This window comes from Haliaeetus leucocephalus, unplaced genomic scaffold (assembly GCF_000737465.1).
Source record: "Haliaeetus leucocephalus isolate CR32 unplaced genomic scaffold, Haliaeetus_leucocephalus-4.0 Scaffold763, whole genome shotgun sequence".
Lineage (NCBI taxonomy): Eukaryota > Metazoa > Chordata > Aves > Accipitriformes > Accipitridae > Haliaeetus > Haliaeetus leucocephalus.
This window is the reverse complement of record NW_010973199.1, coordinates 3,930,274-3,948,748: the sequence shown is the minus strand read 5'-3', so window position 1 is coordinate 3,948,748 and position 18,475 is coordinate 3,930,274. Positions and strand designations below refer to the sequence as shown.

At 37.8% G+C, this 18,475-nt stretch overlaps 1 protein-coding gene across 1 annotated transcript in view; it reads right to left on the bottom strand.

Annotated features, from left to right (window-relative positions):
* Positions 1 to 18,475, bottom strand: part of CADPS2 (Ca++-dependent secretion activator 2) — a 271,004-nt gene that overhangs the window by 210,588 nt on the left and 41,941 nt on the right. Inside the window, exon 3 of the mRNA XM_010581326.1 lies at positions 7,033 to 7,365. Within this exon, the coding sequence (XP_010579628.1) occupies positions 7,033 to 7,365 (333 nt within the window). The remainder of the gene's footprint in view (positions 1 to 7,032; positions 7,366 to 18,475) is intronic.

Sequence of the window (18,475 nt, the reverse complement as noted above, 5' to 3'; positions counted from 1 at the left end):
TTTTGCCTTATAAGTGTATAAAGTGAAAAACTATCCCTCAATGTTTTATTCTTAATGCTCATACTGAACAAATAAACCTCTGAATATTTTCATGGTTTTCAGATGTCCCACTTAAGTTTTCCTTTTAAATGTAGATGTCAAAGCCATTTTTTCTCACTCAATAGCTGAATCTAAGAAGGATACTGCAATACCTCAAGTCTGAAAATGCATTACTATTGCCAATGCACCATTTCTCTCTGGTATTTTCTCAGTATTCGTTCAACTACAAACAAAAATATTTCAAAGTACTTCGCCATTATGTAACTCGTAAGGCTTTTAAACGTTGTTCAGAGTCAGATATTTAAACATTTTAAAAAAGTAACTTGCTTCTCTGAGGATGCTTTAATGTTCTTTCCATCATTCTTCTATCATTAGAGTAAATCAGAACAAATCAACACCCTCTGGGGCAATCAGAGACTTTTTTCCAAAGTAAACTCTGCTATTATAAAAAAAAATACTTGTTTACGGAGCTAAAACTCCCCCCCCCCCCCTTATTTAAATACCATCAATGTGTGTTAACAGAACTGAATCAGTTGGGGGTTCCAAGTCTTCCTTTTTCATCAGAGCTGGTGTTATTAAGCTGAAACTCCGAACTGGCCTAACATACACTGTTCAGCTTAGCTCTTAATTTCTCACAGTCTCATTACAGAAGTAATTTTAGGAGGAACATTTGAGGTTGCAGGACTGTTTTCCAAAGCACTGAAACTTTTGTCTTGAGCAAGTTGTCTTGTCTTCTCCAGACCTCTCGAATGGAGGTAAAAGACAAATGAAGCACCTCAGAAAAAAAAAAAAAAAAAATTAAAAAAACCCAACCGTTGAAATAACTTCATATTAAACTCCTATGTGCATGTAATCAAGAGTGACATCTCATGAAGCAGAGACAACATCTAAAGCCCTGTGAGAAATGACAATTTATTTCTCCATTGAAATATTTGGTTTGAATTATTCTGCTCTTGCTCAAGAACAAACAGCAGCAGATCTTTTTTCCCCTTGAAGAACAGGGATAAATCAATCAGAAAGCAGATTTTTTTTGTGAGGAGGAAGGCATGGGAGAAGATACATTCTTGTATTTACAGGTACCAGAAACCAATAGAGTTGATGTGTGAACAAGCCTGAAGTGTGAACATTTGAACGCTTCTGTTATCAAAGGCATGAAACACTTTTCAGGTTGACAGACACATCTGACAATTTTAAAGCACTGACCTGTTCTGTAAGGAAGCAGACTGTTATTGCATCATGACTGTGTGCAGAAACTTTCTAGACTCACATTTATCATATACAAATGCAGTCAACACCTGAACACTAACTATAACTCTATAGCCTCCCACAGTCCCACAAAATTATTGCTTTTTTTCTCCCAAGAGACGTCCCATACCACTGCAGTCCTTTCTGCTCACTGAGAGCCCAGACAGCTTTTCCCCTCACTCCTGCCCGGCTTCCTGTCTACTCTACAGTCTCTGCAAAACTGCCTTTTATCTAGAGAGCAAATAAACCCTGCCTGTACTGGGGGTGTGCATTGGCTACCCAGCAGTAACCTCTTACCAGGTAAGGCCTAAAGGTAGCAGATCTCACATATAAAGCAGGTGATCAGCATGAGGTCTCTCTGTCTTTTTTTTTAAAAAAAAAAACCCAAAAACCAGGAATAGGAGTATCTTGGGCTCGGTAAAAGCACATTTTCAGTCCAGAAGGATGTTTAAGACATCAGTGGATGCCTTATCTAACACCTGATGCTACCTTTGAAATACAGCAATGGACCTTGCCAACATTTTTCAGAGGTTACTTTGTTGTATCAGGTGTAATTTACCATGAAATAAGTAATTACAGTCATTGGCAACCATCGGAAAGACACTGGCTTAGCTGAAGCGCTGGTCACGTTATAACATCTCACAGAGCCAGTATAGAATCACAGAATCATAGAATGTTTTGGGTTGGAAGGGACCTTAAAGATCATCTAGTTCCAAGCCCCCTGCAGTGGGCAGGGACTTTGACAAAAACGACTCAGATTATATGTATTGCATAACAGTACATGTTCTATAATATACAGCCCAAACCAATTTTTTTTTCCTGTGCCTTGCCTCAACTTAAAGAATTAATGAATCTGTTCAAGTTTTGGTCTATGTATTAAAGGGAATCTTAGCACCTGTTTAATTACTTCAAGATTATCAACTCTACACTGAAACTTACTGTACAAAGATATCATTATTCTTTGTGCTTCTTAAAGTTGCATTTGTCCCTGTAACTTATACAGGGTATAAAAGTTTGTAAGAAAAATATCCAGAAGCATGTGACATTCTGTGATACATAACTGCACTACTTTTCATTATTTTACTGAGGAAAGGATCAGAACTACAAACATTCAAAAGTCATGAAGGCCTTGTTGCAAATTATATTGCCCTTAATTTGACTTACTTTCAAAACTGCATAATTAACTGGACTTCAGTGAAGTGCTGGGTGAAGGAGTCCAATTGTATTGAGCACAATAAGCAGACTTCAGTTGAGGAGAAATTCTTCAGGAGAAAATATTCAGTTCAGGAGAAAATATTCTCATAATTAAAAATACAAAAATTTATTATTGAAGATACAATATAGTCCATCATTCTCAATATTAGACACTTATACAAAGAGTTACATCTTGTAAAAGCTAGAGATAATAAAGGATGTGAAGCAGATGCAGTACAAGGCTTTTAAACAGAAAATTATATCTTGCACCAAAGTACCATCTAAAGCTATTTCCAGAAGAATTAGTTTGTAGTTGACTCCCAAGAAGCTGACAGTAGAAGACTTAGCAAATAATTCTTCCTAAAAACTGTTACATTATTCCCAAAATTATTTATTACTTGTCAGAAAAGAAAATGTGACTTGCAAGAATTCTTTCATTATGAAAATCAGTGTTGTTCTCTCCTCCCCACACCCAAGACAAGGGGTTTAGATCAGCCAAAAAAATCAACCTTCTAAAGGTACTTTCAAAATAAACTCTGTGTGCAGTTGATTTACCTGGTACAGAAATTCTGGTGCTGGTGAAGTGGTGTAGTAATAGTGCATGACCACACATCAGTTTGAGTTTGACTTTCAGTTTGACTTTCTGCATCAAAGTTATCCTCTACATCAGTGAATAATTAAAAAAAAAAAAAAAGAAAGAAGACTATATCATGTTTGATCTCTATAAATCAAAGAAACCATAACAACACACTGTGGCCAGGCATCTCAAAAGCAAGTCAAGGAGGTCATTAAGGCCCAGCTAACTGGCAATCATTTCTTATCATAAAATACAGCTCAAGGCAACACAGTGTAAATAAAAATCAGGTGAAAATGTTAGCACTTACAAAACTGAATCTTTTAGTCACAAAGAGATACAGGTGGTTGGCAGCAGTTGCTGGCCTTGCTCTAAATTGTAAAGTTGAGAACGAGACCATAGAAGATGTCTTCAACATCCTAATGTGAACGTCCTGTTAATGTTCACTACCTAAGGACAAGCTTAGGCATTTAGTCTATGTTAAAAGACTGTGACAAAAAGTTATTCTTCAAAGAAAAATGCATAAAATTGTCATAGCTATGGGGACTGCGTCTGGCAATTTGAGAGACCTGTCCTATTACTATTCACTTTATTTTTTATTAAGTTCTTGTGCTGATTGAATGAACACTGTTTCTCACTGCTATCACACAAAAGGTGGAGACTGGCAACCTGTGTGGACCCTAGCAGAATTGTCTGATGAGCTGCTGCAAGATACCAAGGTTTTAAGAGTTGAAGGGAACACTCCATTTAGAACAGGCTGGGGAGAAAAAGCTGCTGAAAACCAATAAAAAGTTTCTAAAGGCAGAGAAAGTCACAAGGAGGAGGCTGGCAGACAATACCTCCTACTGTTAAAATAGCATCCTTGTCTGCTTAGCACCCCTGGAGGTACAGAGTAATTTACTCTTATCATCGACACTGTAAGACATTTTTCTGTTTCCTATTTCCAAAGGGCTGGGGGAGCCAAAAAAGGGGGGGGGGGGGGGGAAGACAGAGTTTTCTGCACAAATTATTACTGTACAAATTTGCTGTTAAGGGCACCTGTTTCTCAGAGCTGCAAAATATACAGAATTTCATATATCTGATTCTCTGCTAGAAGCACAGGCTAGAAGCCAACTCATCAAAATCTCTATCAAAAATACAATTTTAACATCTGTTTGGATTTTCACTTATCTTACTGCTCCCAGACACTATTGATTATCATTATCTGCAAGTCTCTAGTATTCTAAACAGCGGCAAAGGGAAATGAAAGTGAGCATTTTCATACAAAGACAGATAGAGGCTTCCAGGGCAGAATGGAAACTGCTGGTGCTGACTGAAATCCGAGTCTAACTTCATCTCATCTTCTATAAATACACTGTCAACAGAAAGGAATAAGATACAGCCTGAACTAAAATGTTTATTAAAACTATAATGAGAAATAAGGGATTTCGCCAGAGGAGAAAAGACATTACATTATCAGAGACTGGTTGCTGTCTGTAATACACTTCCTGGGAAGGCTACGATTGTTGTCTTTTTCTTTGCAACAGACTTCTCATACCTTTGGTGTATTATGTGCATGACTGGACCACAGGAACGGGATATGAAATTTATGGTTGGTAGCAACTCTGCTGGAGTACATAATGAAAGTTTTTGCTTTAGCAAAGTAATCTCATTCTTGCCTTGGAAAACTAAAATCTTCAGAAAGCTAGAACTCCAAACAAGACGGGTATAGGCTTGAAGCCTTTCCCTCTCGCTTCTTCCCAGCTTCAAATACATAGGTGCTCCAATATCTGTTCCCAAAGAAGTAAGTCTCCCTTTCTTCCCATCCTCCGATAACTTATATGAGTTCAGGGTAAACAACATGTACTTTGGAGACCTGCACAGGAGATTTTACAACCTTCAGTGCTCAAAACCAGCAAGAGCAAGAGAAGAGTCTTCTCTTAATCCCACTGAGTCATCTTTGCACACACCAGGATAATCAGTCAGTCTTTCTCCCTTCCTACCTACCACAAGATTACTTCCTCTTTAATTTGCAATTCAAAACATAGAAAAGAAAATCATCCCATGCTCAAAATTCTACCATGGTAGAAGACAAAAATGACTCACTGCAATGTTTCAGTCTCTGTAGGTTATGAACCAAGAACAGACAGAAAATTGTTGATATTTGCCAACCAGTTTTGTTCCATCAACTTCCCTGCAATGAAGAACCAAAATAAAGAAGCCTTCGAGTATACAGATACAAGAACCTAGTGGACTGTATCATCAGAAGCGCTTCTAGACTAAGGGAACAGTTTTTTTTGTTTAATTGTTCAAAGTTCTACAGTCACATTTGTTTGTGTTCCTCTAGCACAACACAGACTAATAGCAGATTTTGACCGTTCACTGTGATGTATAAAGTAAGATCCAGCAATCATCAGACACCAGAGGAGGGAGGAATCAATACAGAGTTTCTACTATAAGTAACAGGTTATCTACTTTTGGGGTATTTTTTCATGTTTTCAGGTATTGGGACACGTTGCCCAGAGAGTTTGCGCAGTCTATCTCCATTCCTGAAAGTTTTAAGACCTGACTGGTTAAAGGCCTCAGTAAGCTCCTCTGTCCTCACAGTTGACCCTGCTTTGAGGCGGCGTTTGGACTGAATGACCTCCTGAGGTCTTTTCCAAACTGAATTATTCCATGCCTCTATGTTCTATTGCATATAAACCCCCAAATAAGCAGGATTGTCCCCCAAGATTTCAGTGCTGCTTCATCTTGTTACCAACCTGCATATCCCAGAGGTTAGCTTCATGATTTACATGTATGTGAATTAAGAGGCAAAAGGAAAAAGATGGGGCAAAGAGGAAAAAAAGAAGTAATATTTTCTATCTCCATTTGAAACACTGCTCATTCAGAAGTCTCCTTCCAGCCTGTCATTAAACAGCTCACAGTGAAAGCAGGAAGCCCTCATATTTGATGCAGAAAAAAATATTACACTTTCTCATTATGAAAGTTGGATCTATGACCCTGAGAAGCATTAAACACCACAGATGTTTCAATCATAGAACAGTTGCATGATTTCACGCCACACTAATCCATAAATGAAGTAAGCAATAACGTCCAAGATTCCTCATTTGTTCCCATATTAAGATGGCCCATAACTACAAGCCAACCTTCAGCATAATATACAAAAACCAGCTTAGCTGTGGTCTGGTGTACTATTTTATAGACAGTGTAGAAAGCTGTGTGAGCTCAGTTTAAATGCTACATCCACACTGGTCAGTTGCGAGACTTTCAAAAATACCTCACTTTTTTCAGGTTTTTCCTCCTCAGGTAATTGCTAATTTATAGTTGCATCACTATGAAGACTGGCCAGATAAAATATTTTTACATACCTTTACACTACTCATTAGTGATAGATTACACATATAAATCCAAATATGATTCCCAAATAGACTGTTTGTCTTGGCCTCAGTAATTTCTGGGGAACATCACTTTTATCCAACAAAACAACAAAGTAAAAATGTGTAAATTAGCTTCATAGACGGTGTTTGAAATGAAGCACATTGAGTTCTAACATACTGACCTTCTAGACACTGGATGGCCAAGAGCATCCTGAATTCAATCACCTGTCATCTATCAATTTATGGCAGTAAATTTCTCTTAAAGATGTACACACACATACACAAATGTATGTACATACATATGTAATTTATATGAGGGTATGCAGGCATATGGACCATGGAACATGCTGCAGAATCACCCAAATCACTGGAGCCGTGACACTGTAAAAGGTCTCAGGAGATGCCTGTAGCATAAGCACCATATACTCTGGCATACCCTTTTTCCCAATGCTCTCCAGCGACCAAGTGATGCAAAGATTCCTTTCTGAGGGGTTTAATCTCCTTGGACTATGGAGATATACTTAAAACTGAAGGCTTCTACACACAGGGAGGAAGCACTTGACCTGTTGGCAGGGGGGAGATATTTTGGACACAACAGAACCGAGTGACACCAATACTTACTTGGCAGGCATTATAAATCAACTGGTGTTCCAATTTTTTGATCCCTAGAATCTGCTGAAACATTTCATAAAGCTGTTCCTTGCTCAGAATCAGCTCCGATACAGCACTTAAGGCCATTCTATTCGGCTGTTTGCAAAAGTCCTCTTCTCCCCTGTATATGGCATCGTATTTGGCGAGCCAAGAACTTAACACTGTCTCTTTGCTTAATCCATCGATTTCCGGCAAACTTCGGACTCTCTTTTCTATGTTTTTCTTAAAAACATCTCTAAAGTCATTTGCAGAACATCCTCCACTGTGGACCATTCTTGCAACCCGGTCACTCTTGAGAAATACCTTTTAAAATAAAAGAAGAGAAAAAAAGAAACAGAAAAAGTTAGGCATGGACACAAACAGAAGCCAATCCTTTATAAAGGGATTACAAGCCAAGACTTTGCTTCTATGTAAGATGGCTTTATAAGTAAGAGTTATACAGGCCAAGTTTGCTATATTTTTCATAAGGAAACAAGTGACCATGTTGAAAAAGTAAGTTTCTGCATTGAATAAGTACTTAAACTAAGTAGCTTTTAAAGTATTTATGCATAAATTTACAATAGCTAAACTAAAATGAATTTTGAATTAACAGCAGCTAATTTAAAACTTACCTGCAAGATTTAATTAATCTTTTCTCCATGAAAACCACAGAAGTCTAAAGTTACTTGCAAGTAACTCATGGATAAGCTACACTGCCTCAAAACTCGGGAGTATGAGTTAAAATATGATCTTTAAGCCAGCCAAGAAGCTCATGGAAGATGAGACAGAAACCCAGGGAAAAAAAAAATACTAGAGAAATACTACAATCAATATTAACAATAGAGAGAAGAAAGACTCAAAGATACAGAACTGGTTCTAATACTGTACATACAATACTGGAGACACAGCATAGGATTCTCTGTGTAAAAAACACAAACAAAAACAAACACAAAGTTTTTTGTCCACTCCCAAGTACACAGACTCTAAGATATGACAAGGCAAACTACAACCACAAACCAATTAAATCAGCATCAGCATTCTGTAAGAACTTTTCATTGTTCAAGGACGGTTGCATTCATCTCTTCTAAAACAGGCCTTGGCAAGGTTGATCTTTCCAGCCACTGTGTGCGGCCAGCTCATTTCTAGTAGCAAGTCTCATGAAACCATTCCTCTACACAATGCAACCACCAAAAAGATGACCGCTGCAGCACGATCAGCCACGTAAACAACTGAGGTGTGCCTTGGACAAGGGATGAACTGCATCATGCCGTTGAATGGATAACTCATGGAGAACCTCCTGGTTTCCTGCAGGAGGGGGAGATGGGTTGAGGCCCTCCACCCTGCAAGGCTTGGCTGCTGGGGGACTGCCTGGGTGCCGCACCAACACCCCACGCACAGCTGAAATGCAAAGCACTGACGTGATACCACACAGTCTAAACAGATTTCCGATCCGTCACCTTTCTGACTGCTTGCTCTCTTCAATCAGATACTACGAGGTGGAAGATGAGTTAACTATGCATTTTCAGATAGGCATCTTAGTCACCAAGAGCTATGAAAATGCAGTGAATGGAGATGATAGCACAGCAGAGCTCTGACTCCACGTGCCATCAAATGTTGGAAGATGGTGCACCTACCAACCAACCTAAAATACTACTGTGCTTCCCCTGGAAAATACAAAACAGAGGAGTAGGAGAGGAGCTAAAAAGCTGAGCAGAAAGGAGTACGCAGGTGGAAGCAGATCAAGAAAAACATATTCTAAAAGTTCCAGTGCTAGTTGATACATGTTTCCCCATAACATATTTTAAAATGCAGTTACTTAAAAAATATATCTTTCAACAGATACCCGAACTGATATTATACCGAAGGCTGCAGATCAAGCCTAAAAGTACTTGCTCAAACAGATTACTCAAAAAAACCATCACCAATATCTGCTAATGACATTTTATGCTCTAACGGTACCATGATGGATTTCCTTTCTTGGAAACGTAAGTATCCAAGATTAAGTTCTTATCGGTATCATAACGGGAGCTGACATGGTTACTGTCAATTAATGCTGATATTAATTTCCTCAAAATGCTACACAAATATTGAATCTCATTTCAAAATAAATAATAATCATAACTTCTACTCAGCAATAAAACTTGGCAACATAAACAGGTACAAGGATATTAAGCCTTTCCTTGTTTTAACAGTCTGCAATTACATTTGATTCATTCCTCCAACAGCTTCACTGGAAAGCAAATAGGAAAAAAAATATTTTAAAAAAGATGACTTCAGACTAACTTCAGCTACTTTGTACTGTTCATAAACATTAAATCTTCCATAACATTATTTTGCATACCCAATGAGAGAAAGCAGATGCAGAAGAAAGAGTGAAATTAAGAATATTTATAGGCTCTTCCCCTCCATAATCTCAGGTTTATCCAAGATTACACAACCCTATGTATTGCTAATATAACTGAATAAGTCTTAAAAAAAGAAAAAAAAAATCTGCAAAACACACACCTTAAGATCATCAGAATATTATTCACCTTTCGTTAGCTTCTTTCAGTAGTATTATTCAAAACAATTAATCCAGAATGCAGGGGCTGAAAAGCTGCTAGCACTTCCCTTGACTTATCAACCAGACTAATTCAAAATTTATTTTCACAAACTGTATTTTTATTAAATTTTCAAAAATTGTTCCAAGATAATTATTTTGCAAAAGATAGGGTGGATATTAAAGGAAATTACTCAAAATATAAACCCAAGGTATGAATAACAGAGAACGAAAAGTACATACTTGGTTCTGAAAAGGAATCCATTGGACCTAAAGCTCTTACTGTACTACTCCTTTTTGAGTGGCAATTTACCAAAATTTTTCCTGAGGGAAAAATATGTAATCTCATCTTTAAAATACTTGTATTTGAGATAATTAAAAAGTAGTAATAACATTTGAACAGAAAGACTCCATTTTCAAGACTTTGTTTCCAACAGAAAACTGTAACAGAATGGAAATTCAGTGAGGAGTGTACCTTACGTGCCTCAAATTTGACACAGTAAGATGCATTAAAAAGCTGTTAAAAGTCTTGTTATTCCTGCTCCTGAAAGACATATGGTACATTTCATGTTAAACACAAAATCCTTTGCTTCAGTTATATTTATTGAGATTTGTCTCCTCAGTTTCAAAGCTTTTCTGAACCATTTTATGGCTGCTTTTTTTTTAAAATTCTAAATAGAAGTTTATGGGAATCGCTACTACAGTGAGAATGGCATGGCACTAGTTTCATGCCAATGGAGTTATTGTTTCCACCATTGTTCCAGAAAGCTCATCTGGCTGAGTATCTGTGGGTCCAGAGCCTAGGGTTACATACATGCTTTATGCCACCAGTGGTACTTTCTTGGCAGCATTCATTTTTACAATGAAATATAAAAGCTTTTGTAGCGGTCTTAATGTAGTCTGACACTTTTTCTCCAACATGGATTGTATGTGCAGCCCAATCATCCCCATTAGCGAAAATATTTTTGATGATATCTATCTTTAAAGCAAAATACTGATTAATTCACTAAATTGTCAGCTCTTCTTCCCTTTATTCCTGTATTTGGGTTGTCATATCATTAGACTTAGTTCTTGTTCAATAATCATTCAAAAGCCTCCATTGTTAAAATGTTATCTCAAGTCTCTCAACACTAGGGGGGAACCGGACAGAAAAAAATATTAGTGGGTTGAATGTAAATCATAAAATACCAGAAAAAGTTATTGTGTGGACAAAGAAATCTATTTCTATAGGGATTGCAGAATTGATTTGGCAGATCAGCCATGTTCATTTGGAAATCCTTGTATTATTTAGAAATAACTTGACAAGAGTCAAAGTTTTTAATGAAGTATTTCCTCTTTCTACCAACATTTTCTGGACTTCCACAAAGAAATCCTGGAGTAATGCTTTTTGTCAGTCAGCATTTGAATATCATTGCTGGTTCCTTGAATCTAAGTCAACATCAGCTCATGTTACCCACTGCTAACAAAGTATCAAACACAAAAAAGAAATGCTCTATTAACACATACAATACATTCAGGAAAAGACAGATAGTTAAAAGACCGGTTTTGATGGGCTCAATATATACATTTTGAGGAACTTTTTCAATTCACATTATTTAGAGCCCTTCTAAATACTCTTGGACTGAGCCATAACTACAGTCTTTGATGGATAAAGTTCTCCTCATATCATAACCATTCAAAGCTGATCAGGTAAGGCATTTAAAAAAAAATAAAATCCTCAATTTCTTCTTCCCTTATAATTACAGAAACCATTATCATTTGCATCTATCTACTGAAATATGGTTTACATTCACTTTTTTCCAATCATTATACATATGCAATTTCATGTTGCAAATACTAGTAAAAAGCTTAATTTAAAATAGTTTTTAGCACTAGATAGTTACATTAAAAGTATATTTCTGTTTAAAGATGAAAAAAATCACCATTTAGCAGTGCCTACAACCTGTGAAAATATTGGAAATATTAAACAAAGAAGTGCTTTTACATCTTCTAGCACATAACCCTTGAATAACATTTCTGTTTATCGAACATCATACCAAATTTAACTAATTATGTATGCAGGCAACACAAACATGATAATCTTATTCTCTACCATAAAGCTTAGAAAAAAACATAAGCAATATGCAAAAGAGTTTGCATAAACTCAACTGCAGATAACCTTTGCCTTTTCTTTGTAAGCGGATTAAATATGAGGCCCACTAGGCCATGCATTACAAACTTCTATGTGTGTTTTATTCCATTTGAAAGACACATACTGATAGAATTTTCTATTAAGGTCACTTTTTTAGCCAGTCTGGAAGAAAAAAACCCCAACACATTAGTTACAAATATCTGTAATGCTTCCACCAGTTTGTTTGTATAAGTGGTGTTATTAATAAAAAATAACATTATGCAATTCTGCTACGCATACCAGTAAAACACGAACTTTCAGCTACTTGCTTATGTATCAGTTCTAGCAGAGCCCAACTCAGCTCTAGGCGCAGCACCAACTGGCAACACACTAAGCTTGCACTGACCAAATTATTTTACAAGCTCTTTTATTGTCTGGCAGAAAACTTTGAAAAAGGATTCGAGAGAGAGAAAATTTATGATCTAAGCCCTCCCCACTTTTGAAACAAAGGACTGCAAAAACAAGCAAACAAAAACTGTGTTCTAAACAGTACATTACCTCAAAAGGGAAAAATATATATACATTAGGATTTTTAACCAAAATCTCACTTACTAACATTCTCTTCCAAAGTAAAACACAGAAAGTAACACTCCATGTTTTTAATTACAAAAATGTTGTGTCTACAATACAAATCTCTTGCAGAACACTACTCACATATGTGGTATATCCAGTGCTACAAAATAAAAATCCCTGGATTTGTAGGTAGTAAGTTATAATGGAACACTCTTTTTAACATAAAATTGCCTTCTTATTAACCATGTGAAAACTGAAAATTTAGTTTCAGGGAATATAAGGAGGGGTGTGTACATATATATAAAAATACATATGTGTCTGTGTAACGCATGTGTGTATACACGCACACAGAGAAAAGCATTGCAATCAGTCATGTTCATCCATTATCCATTTTGGAGTCAAGCTGAATTCAGCTATGACTCACTACTTATGTTTGGAGTACAAGTTTTGTGTGGTAACACAGGATTTTGCTTAAGCAAAACTTTGTTTGCTCTTTTAAAATTCAAAAGGGTACTGAGAAGGGCAGAGGGACCACAAGAATGATTTCTCAGCCTCTGAAAAGGAAACTCCTTACTCATCTGGCCCCTGTACACCTCCTAGTAGTACAACTGCACCAACAGTCTCCTCGTCATCAAGCAAAGCAGCACTGGAAACTTCATTTGCCGCAAGAACAGCTAGAGATTCTTCTTCATTTTTGACAGTCACTGTTGCTCCTCTAGCTTTGAGGAGATCACATTTACACTCTAGACATGTCCTATGTCTCAACAGCCAGGGCTCAATGCATCTCTCATGGAAACGATGGCTGCAGCTCAAAATGCACACTACGTCTCTGGGACGGTAAACTTCCTAAACATACTAGACATCATCTGAATCAGCTTCCTTATCACCTTTCTTTACAACACATAGTTCAAGCTGCCTCATAGCTCTTCTAACTTCTGTTAAATTCTGGCATTACTGGATCCAAGCTCTTGGTGTCCTGCATGTTCCAGCACAGCAACAGGTGTGTGAGGGATGCACTCGACTCCTTAACCAAACTAGCAGTAGTTTGGTACAGGCTCCAAAGGAGGGAAAGGCCTGAGCCGTAGCCGAGCCAAGAACTTCTCTGGTTCCAATCTGTTCTCTAAAAACCCACAAAGGAGCAGAGTGGCACAGTGAGCGTCGAGGCATATGAGCTTGGAACAACCATAATGCGATTAACACAGGAATACTGGGTGGCTTTTCCAAGACTCATTTATCAAGGAACAAAGAAAGTCGTGGGTACAAGGAGTCTCATGCATACCTTTCCCATCGCATATAATTTGACTACAAGCCAACCGCTTTATTCCATAAATATGACAGCTTAAGTGAGCCTTCTTTGAGCTGTCCCGGCTACGCAGCCTGGCTGCGTGGTGGTGATCTCCCCTTGAGCTGGGACACTTCTCAGGGTTGCTCCTCGAGGCAGAGAGATGTTTTACCAATGGCAGATCTTTGGTAAGCGACCGATATCGCACATAACCTTCTAGTACGGAAACTTTGATTTTTGTCTTGGCAACTTTAATTTGTGCGTTGGTAACTTCGATTTGTGCCTTGGTAGTTTTGAATCAATGCTCAAATGATTGTGCCGTACAGTAACAGAGTGAACCTTGCCATCGAACTTTGTTAAGTAGCACTTTTACAATGTCATGTTAAAACCACTTTTGCTAATACCTTTGACAGTGGTTCTTTAAGCGATCTAAATCACCCACTCGTGACAAGGTGGAATAAAACACCACAGCCCTTACACACAGAGAGGGCCTCAAATAATGGTTCACCCAGGAGCTGTGGTAGCTTCCTACTTCTATTGCTATGATTACTTGTGTGCCATCCTGACTTAAGCATAAAATGTCCTTGTCTTCCAGACTACCTATCACAGCTATAACAGTATCTTCTGCACTGATGCAGACCATAGGAAATGCTTCATTACCTACATGTGCAAGTGATTGCATGAATCGCTCCAATTGATGCTGCATGCTTTATTTTGCTTGTGAAAGTACACTATCTCCTCCTAATGAGGACTATCCAGGTCTCTGTTTCTGTTGGCCTCCTGAAGTTGCTAAGGAGCTGCAAGCACTGCAGCATGGTCATTTGGGTAGCACCACCAATCCAGACACATTCTTTAATGGTGAAGTTCTTCCAAAGGCTCCACTGGGTGCTGACTCCCACATGGTCCTCTTCTCCGCCTGGAACAAAATGCTTAGGCAGGCAACTCCCAGTGCAGACGCTTATCATCAAAGCAGACAGGGCACCATCAAGACTGCAAAGTATAACCACTGGAAGGATTTGGTCTCTTCTCCAAGCCCCAGTCACATCCTGTTCATGAAGAACTTTAAGGGCACTTCAAGGGCATTCTTCCCAGTTGGAGCTGGAGCTTGTCACAGAGGCTCAGTCTGCTTGGACTTGTGTTGCTTCACCATATTACTGCCACCAGCGATGGCATTAATGCTCTTTAGCTGGTGGGATCCTCCTTGGGCAGGTGGGATACACTTCCCATTCCTGTGTTTTGTGCTGCTGCCATGTCAATCTCCTGTGCTCAGTGTAGAGAAATAAGACTAAAAAGATTTGGTGAAGGTGGGGATCGATGCACTGTCCCCAAGATAACATCTGCCCCAATTTCATCTGCTTGTCATTGTTACTTATTATACAATACTTTAATCCTACATTCACTGAACATCAAGGCCTCCACATAAACTTCTAAAGTTTAGTTTAATCTCTCTTTCTCTCAGGAAAAAAAAAAGAGCAAATTTCATTGTAAGGCATGTAAGGAAAGTTCAGCCTCTGACAACATCACACATTCCAGCTTTCAAGCGTTTCCAGAGCTTTCAAACCATATTCCACACAGAAATTATAAATGTATTGCTATACGAGGGCCAAACACTGTCTCTCTGACACCAGCTCACAAATACTGAGGAGCCAGCTAGTTAGTTATCTAGATCTCCAATGTATTTATTCATGCCAATGTACTGCAACTGACACTTGGGGCATCCTTAAAACACACTAATGTTAAACCTGAACTTTTCCATAAAACTAAGAAAAAAGGTTGTCAGATAAGGCTTACAGATACTTCTCTTTGGAGAATTTTTTCAGGAGAACCCTATCAACCAGACACAGATATACAACTACAGAGGGCAGCATTTTGCCCTTAAGGAATTGTTCTTGTATTAAAGGGTATTTTTTTGGTTGGTTTTTTTTTTTTTTTAGTTTTATTTTACTTTAAGCTTGCTTGAAACAAAGCTACAACTATATTAAGATTAATGGCAACTACATCTTATTGGAAATTGTCAATTAAAATTAAAATATATAAATTAATAGAAGTACCTCTTTGATAAAGACTGAACAAGGACAAAAAGGACTTTGACGGAGGTCCAAGTAACACTCAAATTTGTGAATGCTTTTCAGGTTTCTGATGTGCTTTTCCAATGTGTTCTCCACTCAAGCTCCTGATGTGCTTCTTACAGTTACCAGAACTCTTGAGTTTGACACACAGAATAAATTTTTTAAAATGGCCAGCAATTTTCAGGGCTTAACTGAGCTCTCAAATTTCTGCAAAAGACAATAATTCTCTTTCTAGAAACTAAAAGGAATTGAAATAAGTTTCTTTCTTAAAAATTTGATGTGACATGCATCATCATGCTCTGCTAGAAGCATTACTTGATGCAAAACAAAGCATAGGACATTTACTGTGTGATATTGAATAGCACCTTTGCTGCTACTGCGGCACCTCCTCAAAGCCTCTCATACAAAAGCTCATTAGCAACTCTCATCGCAGCCAACAGCTCTCACCCACATCTTAGTCCTTCCTGTTCCACAGGAATAAAAATATTCCCCATTTCAGTCATTAGCATGAGCAATGTTCTCTGGGACCAGCTCACACCGCCCTCAGTAGTTCTACTGTATTCTGAAACCACACAATGCATCACATCAAGAATTAGGGCTAGTTTGATGAAGGTGCAAAAAATTTCTGACAGTTTGGAGAATAGCTTCCACAACTACGCATTTAGGAACAAAGGCTTATGCCTAGTAGCAAATAACATATATTATAACCAACACTGTTTCCTGGAACTGCAGGAAAAAACCCCCATTGTTTCAGATATTATGTTCTCACTGCACTTATGAGAGTCTGGAAAGAAATAAAAAAAACAGCCCAAAAATCATGAAGCTGATGTTTAGATTAGGTTTAGTTTCATCAACTAAACAGACTACAAGAACAAGATCATTTTCAGCGAAAAATAAATAGCTTATGCAGTAACTTTGTACATCTAATAGTACATATTAATTATTTTTATGCTAGTTGAATAAAATTACTGCATTAGACATTAAAACAGCATTTATATTCTAAGAAGAGACTAATAGTTACCCATGCATTTTAATAACTATCAGCTGCTGAACATGAGTGGAAATTGAGCTACTTACTGAGATTTGCTCAGTATTTTGAAAACAGAAGTATTTTTCACATATTTAGAAAAAAAAATAAATTATAAGACTGGCTTGCAGGTCTTCTTCCTCCCTCATTCCCTTTTACCCCCTAGAAATATCCTCCAGGCTCTATTTGGATTTTTTTTTTTCAATGAAATTATCAGAGTTAAAGGGCCAATTTTCTTTATCTGTGTAAGTCTTCAGAACAGAGTCCTTACCTTCAGGTAAAAGCAAAAGATAATAAAATTTTAAGAGATCACACTAATAAGCTTCTATTTCTCTAGTTAATTATTTCTGTCATGATTTTGTTAATCACAGGTTTCTTCTCCTAAAAGTATACTACACTGTACAATTTTCTCTAATTCAGGGGGGAGAAGAATGCCAAAATAAAAAAAATCTTAAATTTTGGTTAAGAGCAGGTTTTTTTGTTTGTTTTCAAACCCTCCTTAAAACATCACCTTACATTAAGGTGAGAAAAGGAAATAAAATTTAAAGTAATAAACCATCATCATCTGAAGAGGCAGAACCTTCATATAATATTTTTATCTCTTTTTTTTTAATATCATGTCTACTACCCTTCTAGAGTATATTAAGCTATGATTTCTTCTTATCAAGAGTAATGGTTCAGAAACCATCACAAGCTCAAATCTTTAGAAGGTATACTTTGTTTTCTTCAACTCTTTTTGGCAGTATCATAGCTGCACATTGGACATTTCCTACAGCTTAGCAACCAGCTATCTGTAAAAAAAACACCAAAACCCAAACTCTTGCAAATTAAAATGTGTGCTACTTCTCTAGGCTTACATGCCAATAAGCATACCACATAACATTGTGCACTGGGATTTGTTTCTTTGCCTCCTTTTTCAAATTGGCACAAACAACTGCCCAATGTCTTCTCAAGTTTCTGTTCCTGATGGCTACACATTTCACAGACTCGTACTGCAATGTTCGTGCCTTGGGCACAAGAGCAAACAGAGCTACAGTGACAATCACCATAAAAAATCCACAGAACTATTTCACCCAGAAGCAGTGTTTTCTCCCGGATTCATTTATTAAAGTTATCCAGACGCCCTTTTGGAACAAGCATATTTATCCTCCTTTCAAGGCTGACAACAGCAATAGTTTTTGCACCCTGGTGAGATATAGCAAGTTATATACTGTTGCCTATATGAGCGTAGTTGTGGATTGCTTTAGCAATAGCTCTACTTGCTACAGCCCCTGCTATTTTCTCTTTAAAAGTACAGTCTCCCCTTCCACCACGTTCACTGGCTGTCTGAAGCGTGTTGAGGGACTTTGTGCACCATGGTATTGGCCCTCAGGTGATACCAGCACTCTGGAGGAGTTATTCTCCAAACATCACCTGGATGTACAACTCCAAAGTGGTCCCACTTCCCTCCTGAGTGACTTTGCTCACACAGGCAATGATGTTCGCATGGTTCAAGATCTGTGCGGGCTGATCCACAGCCACATATTCAACACTGGCAGCCAGAAAGAGGCAAATCCTCTTCGCTAAAGATGAGGCTTGAGTAACTTCATGCTAGACCCTGCATGAGGGTAATTACAAGCAAGCAATTACAAAAATGACTTCTCATCTTCCCGTTGTCTACATCAGGGAGAAATTAGATGATAAACAGGTAAAAGGACAGCAGAAATAGATCTGCATATTTCAAAATGTTGTGCTGCTTGGTTTGTTGAAAGACAAGAAACAGCCTGCTCTTAAAAGAAGGCTCAGTAATTCTGTGTGCAATAATGGGACTGAGGCATCTGATGTGCTGCTAGGC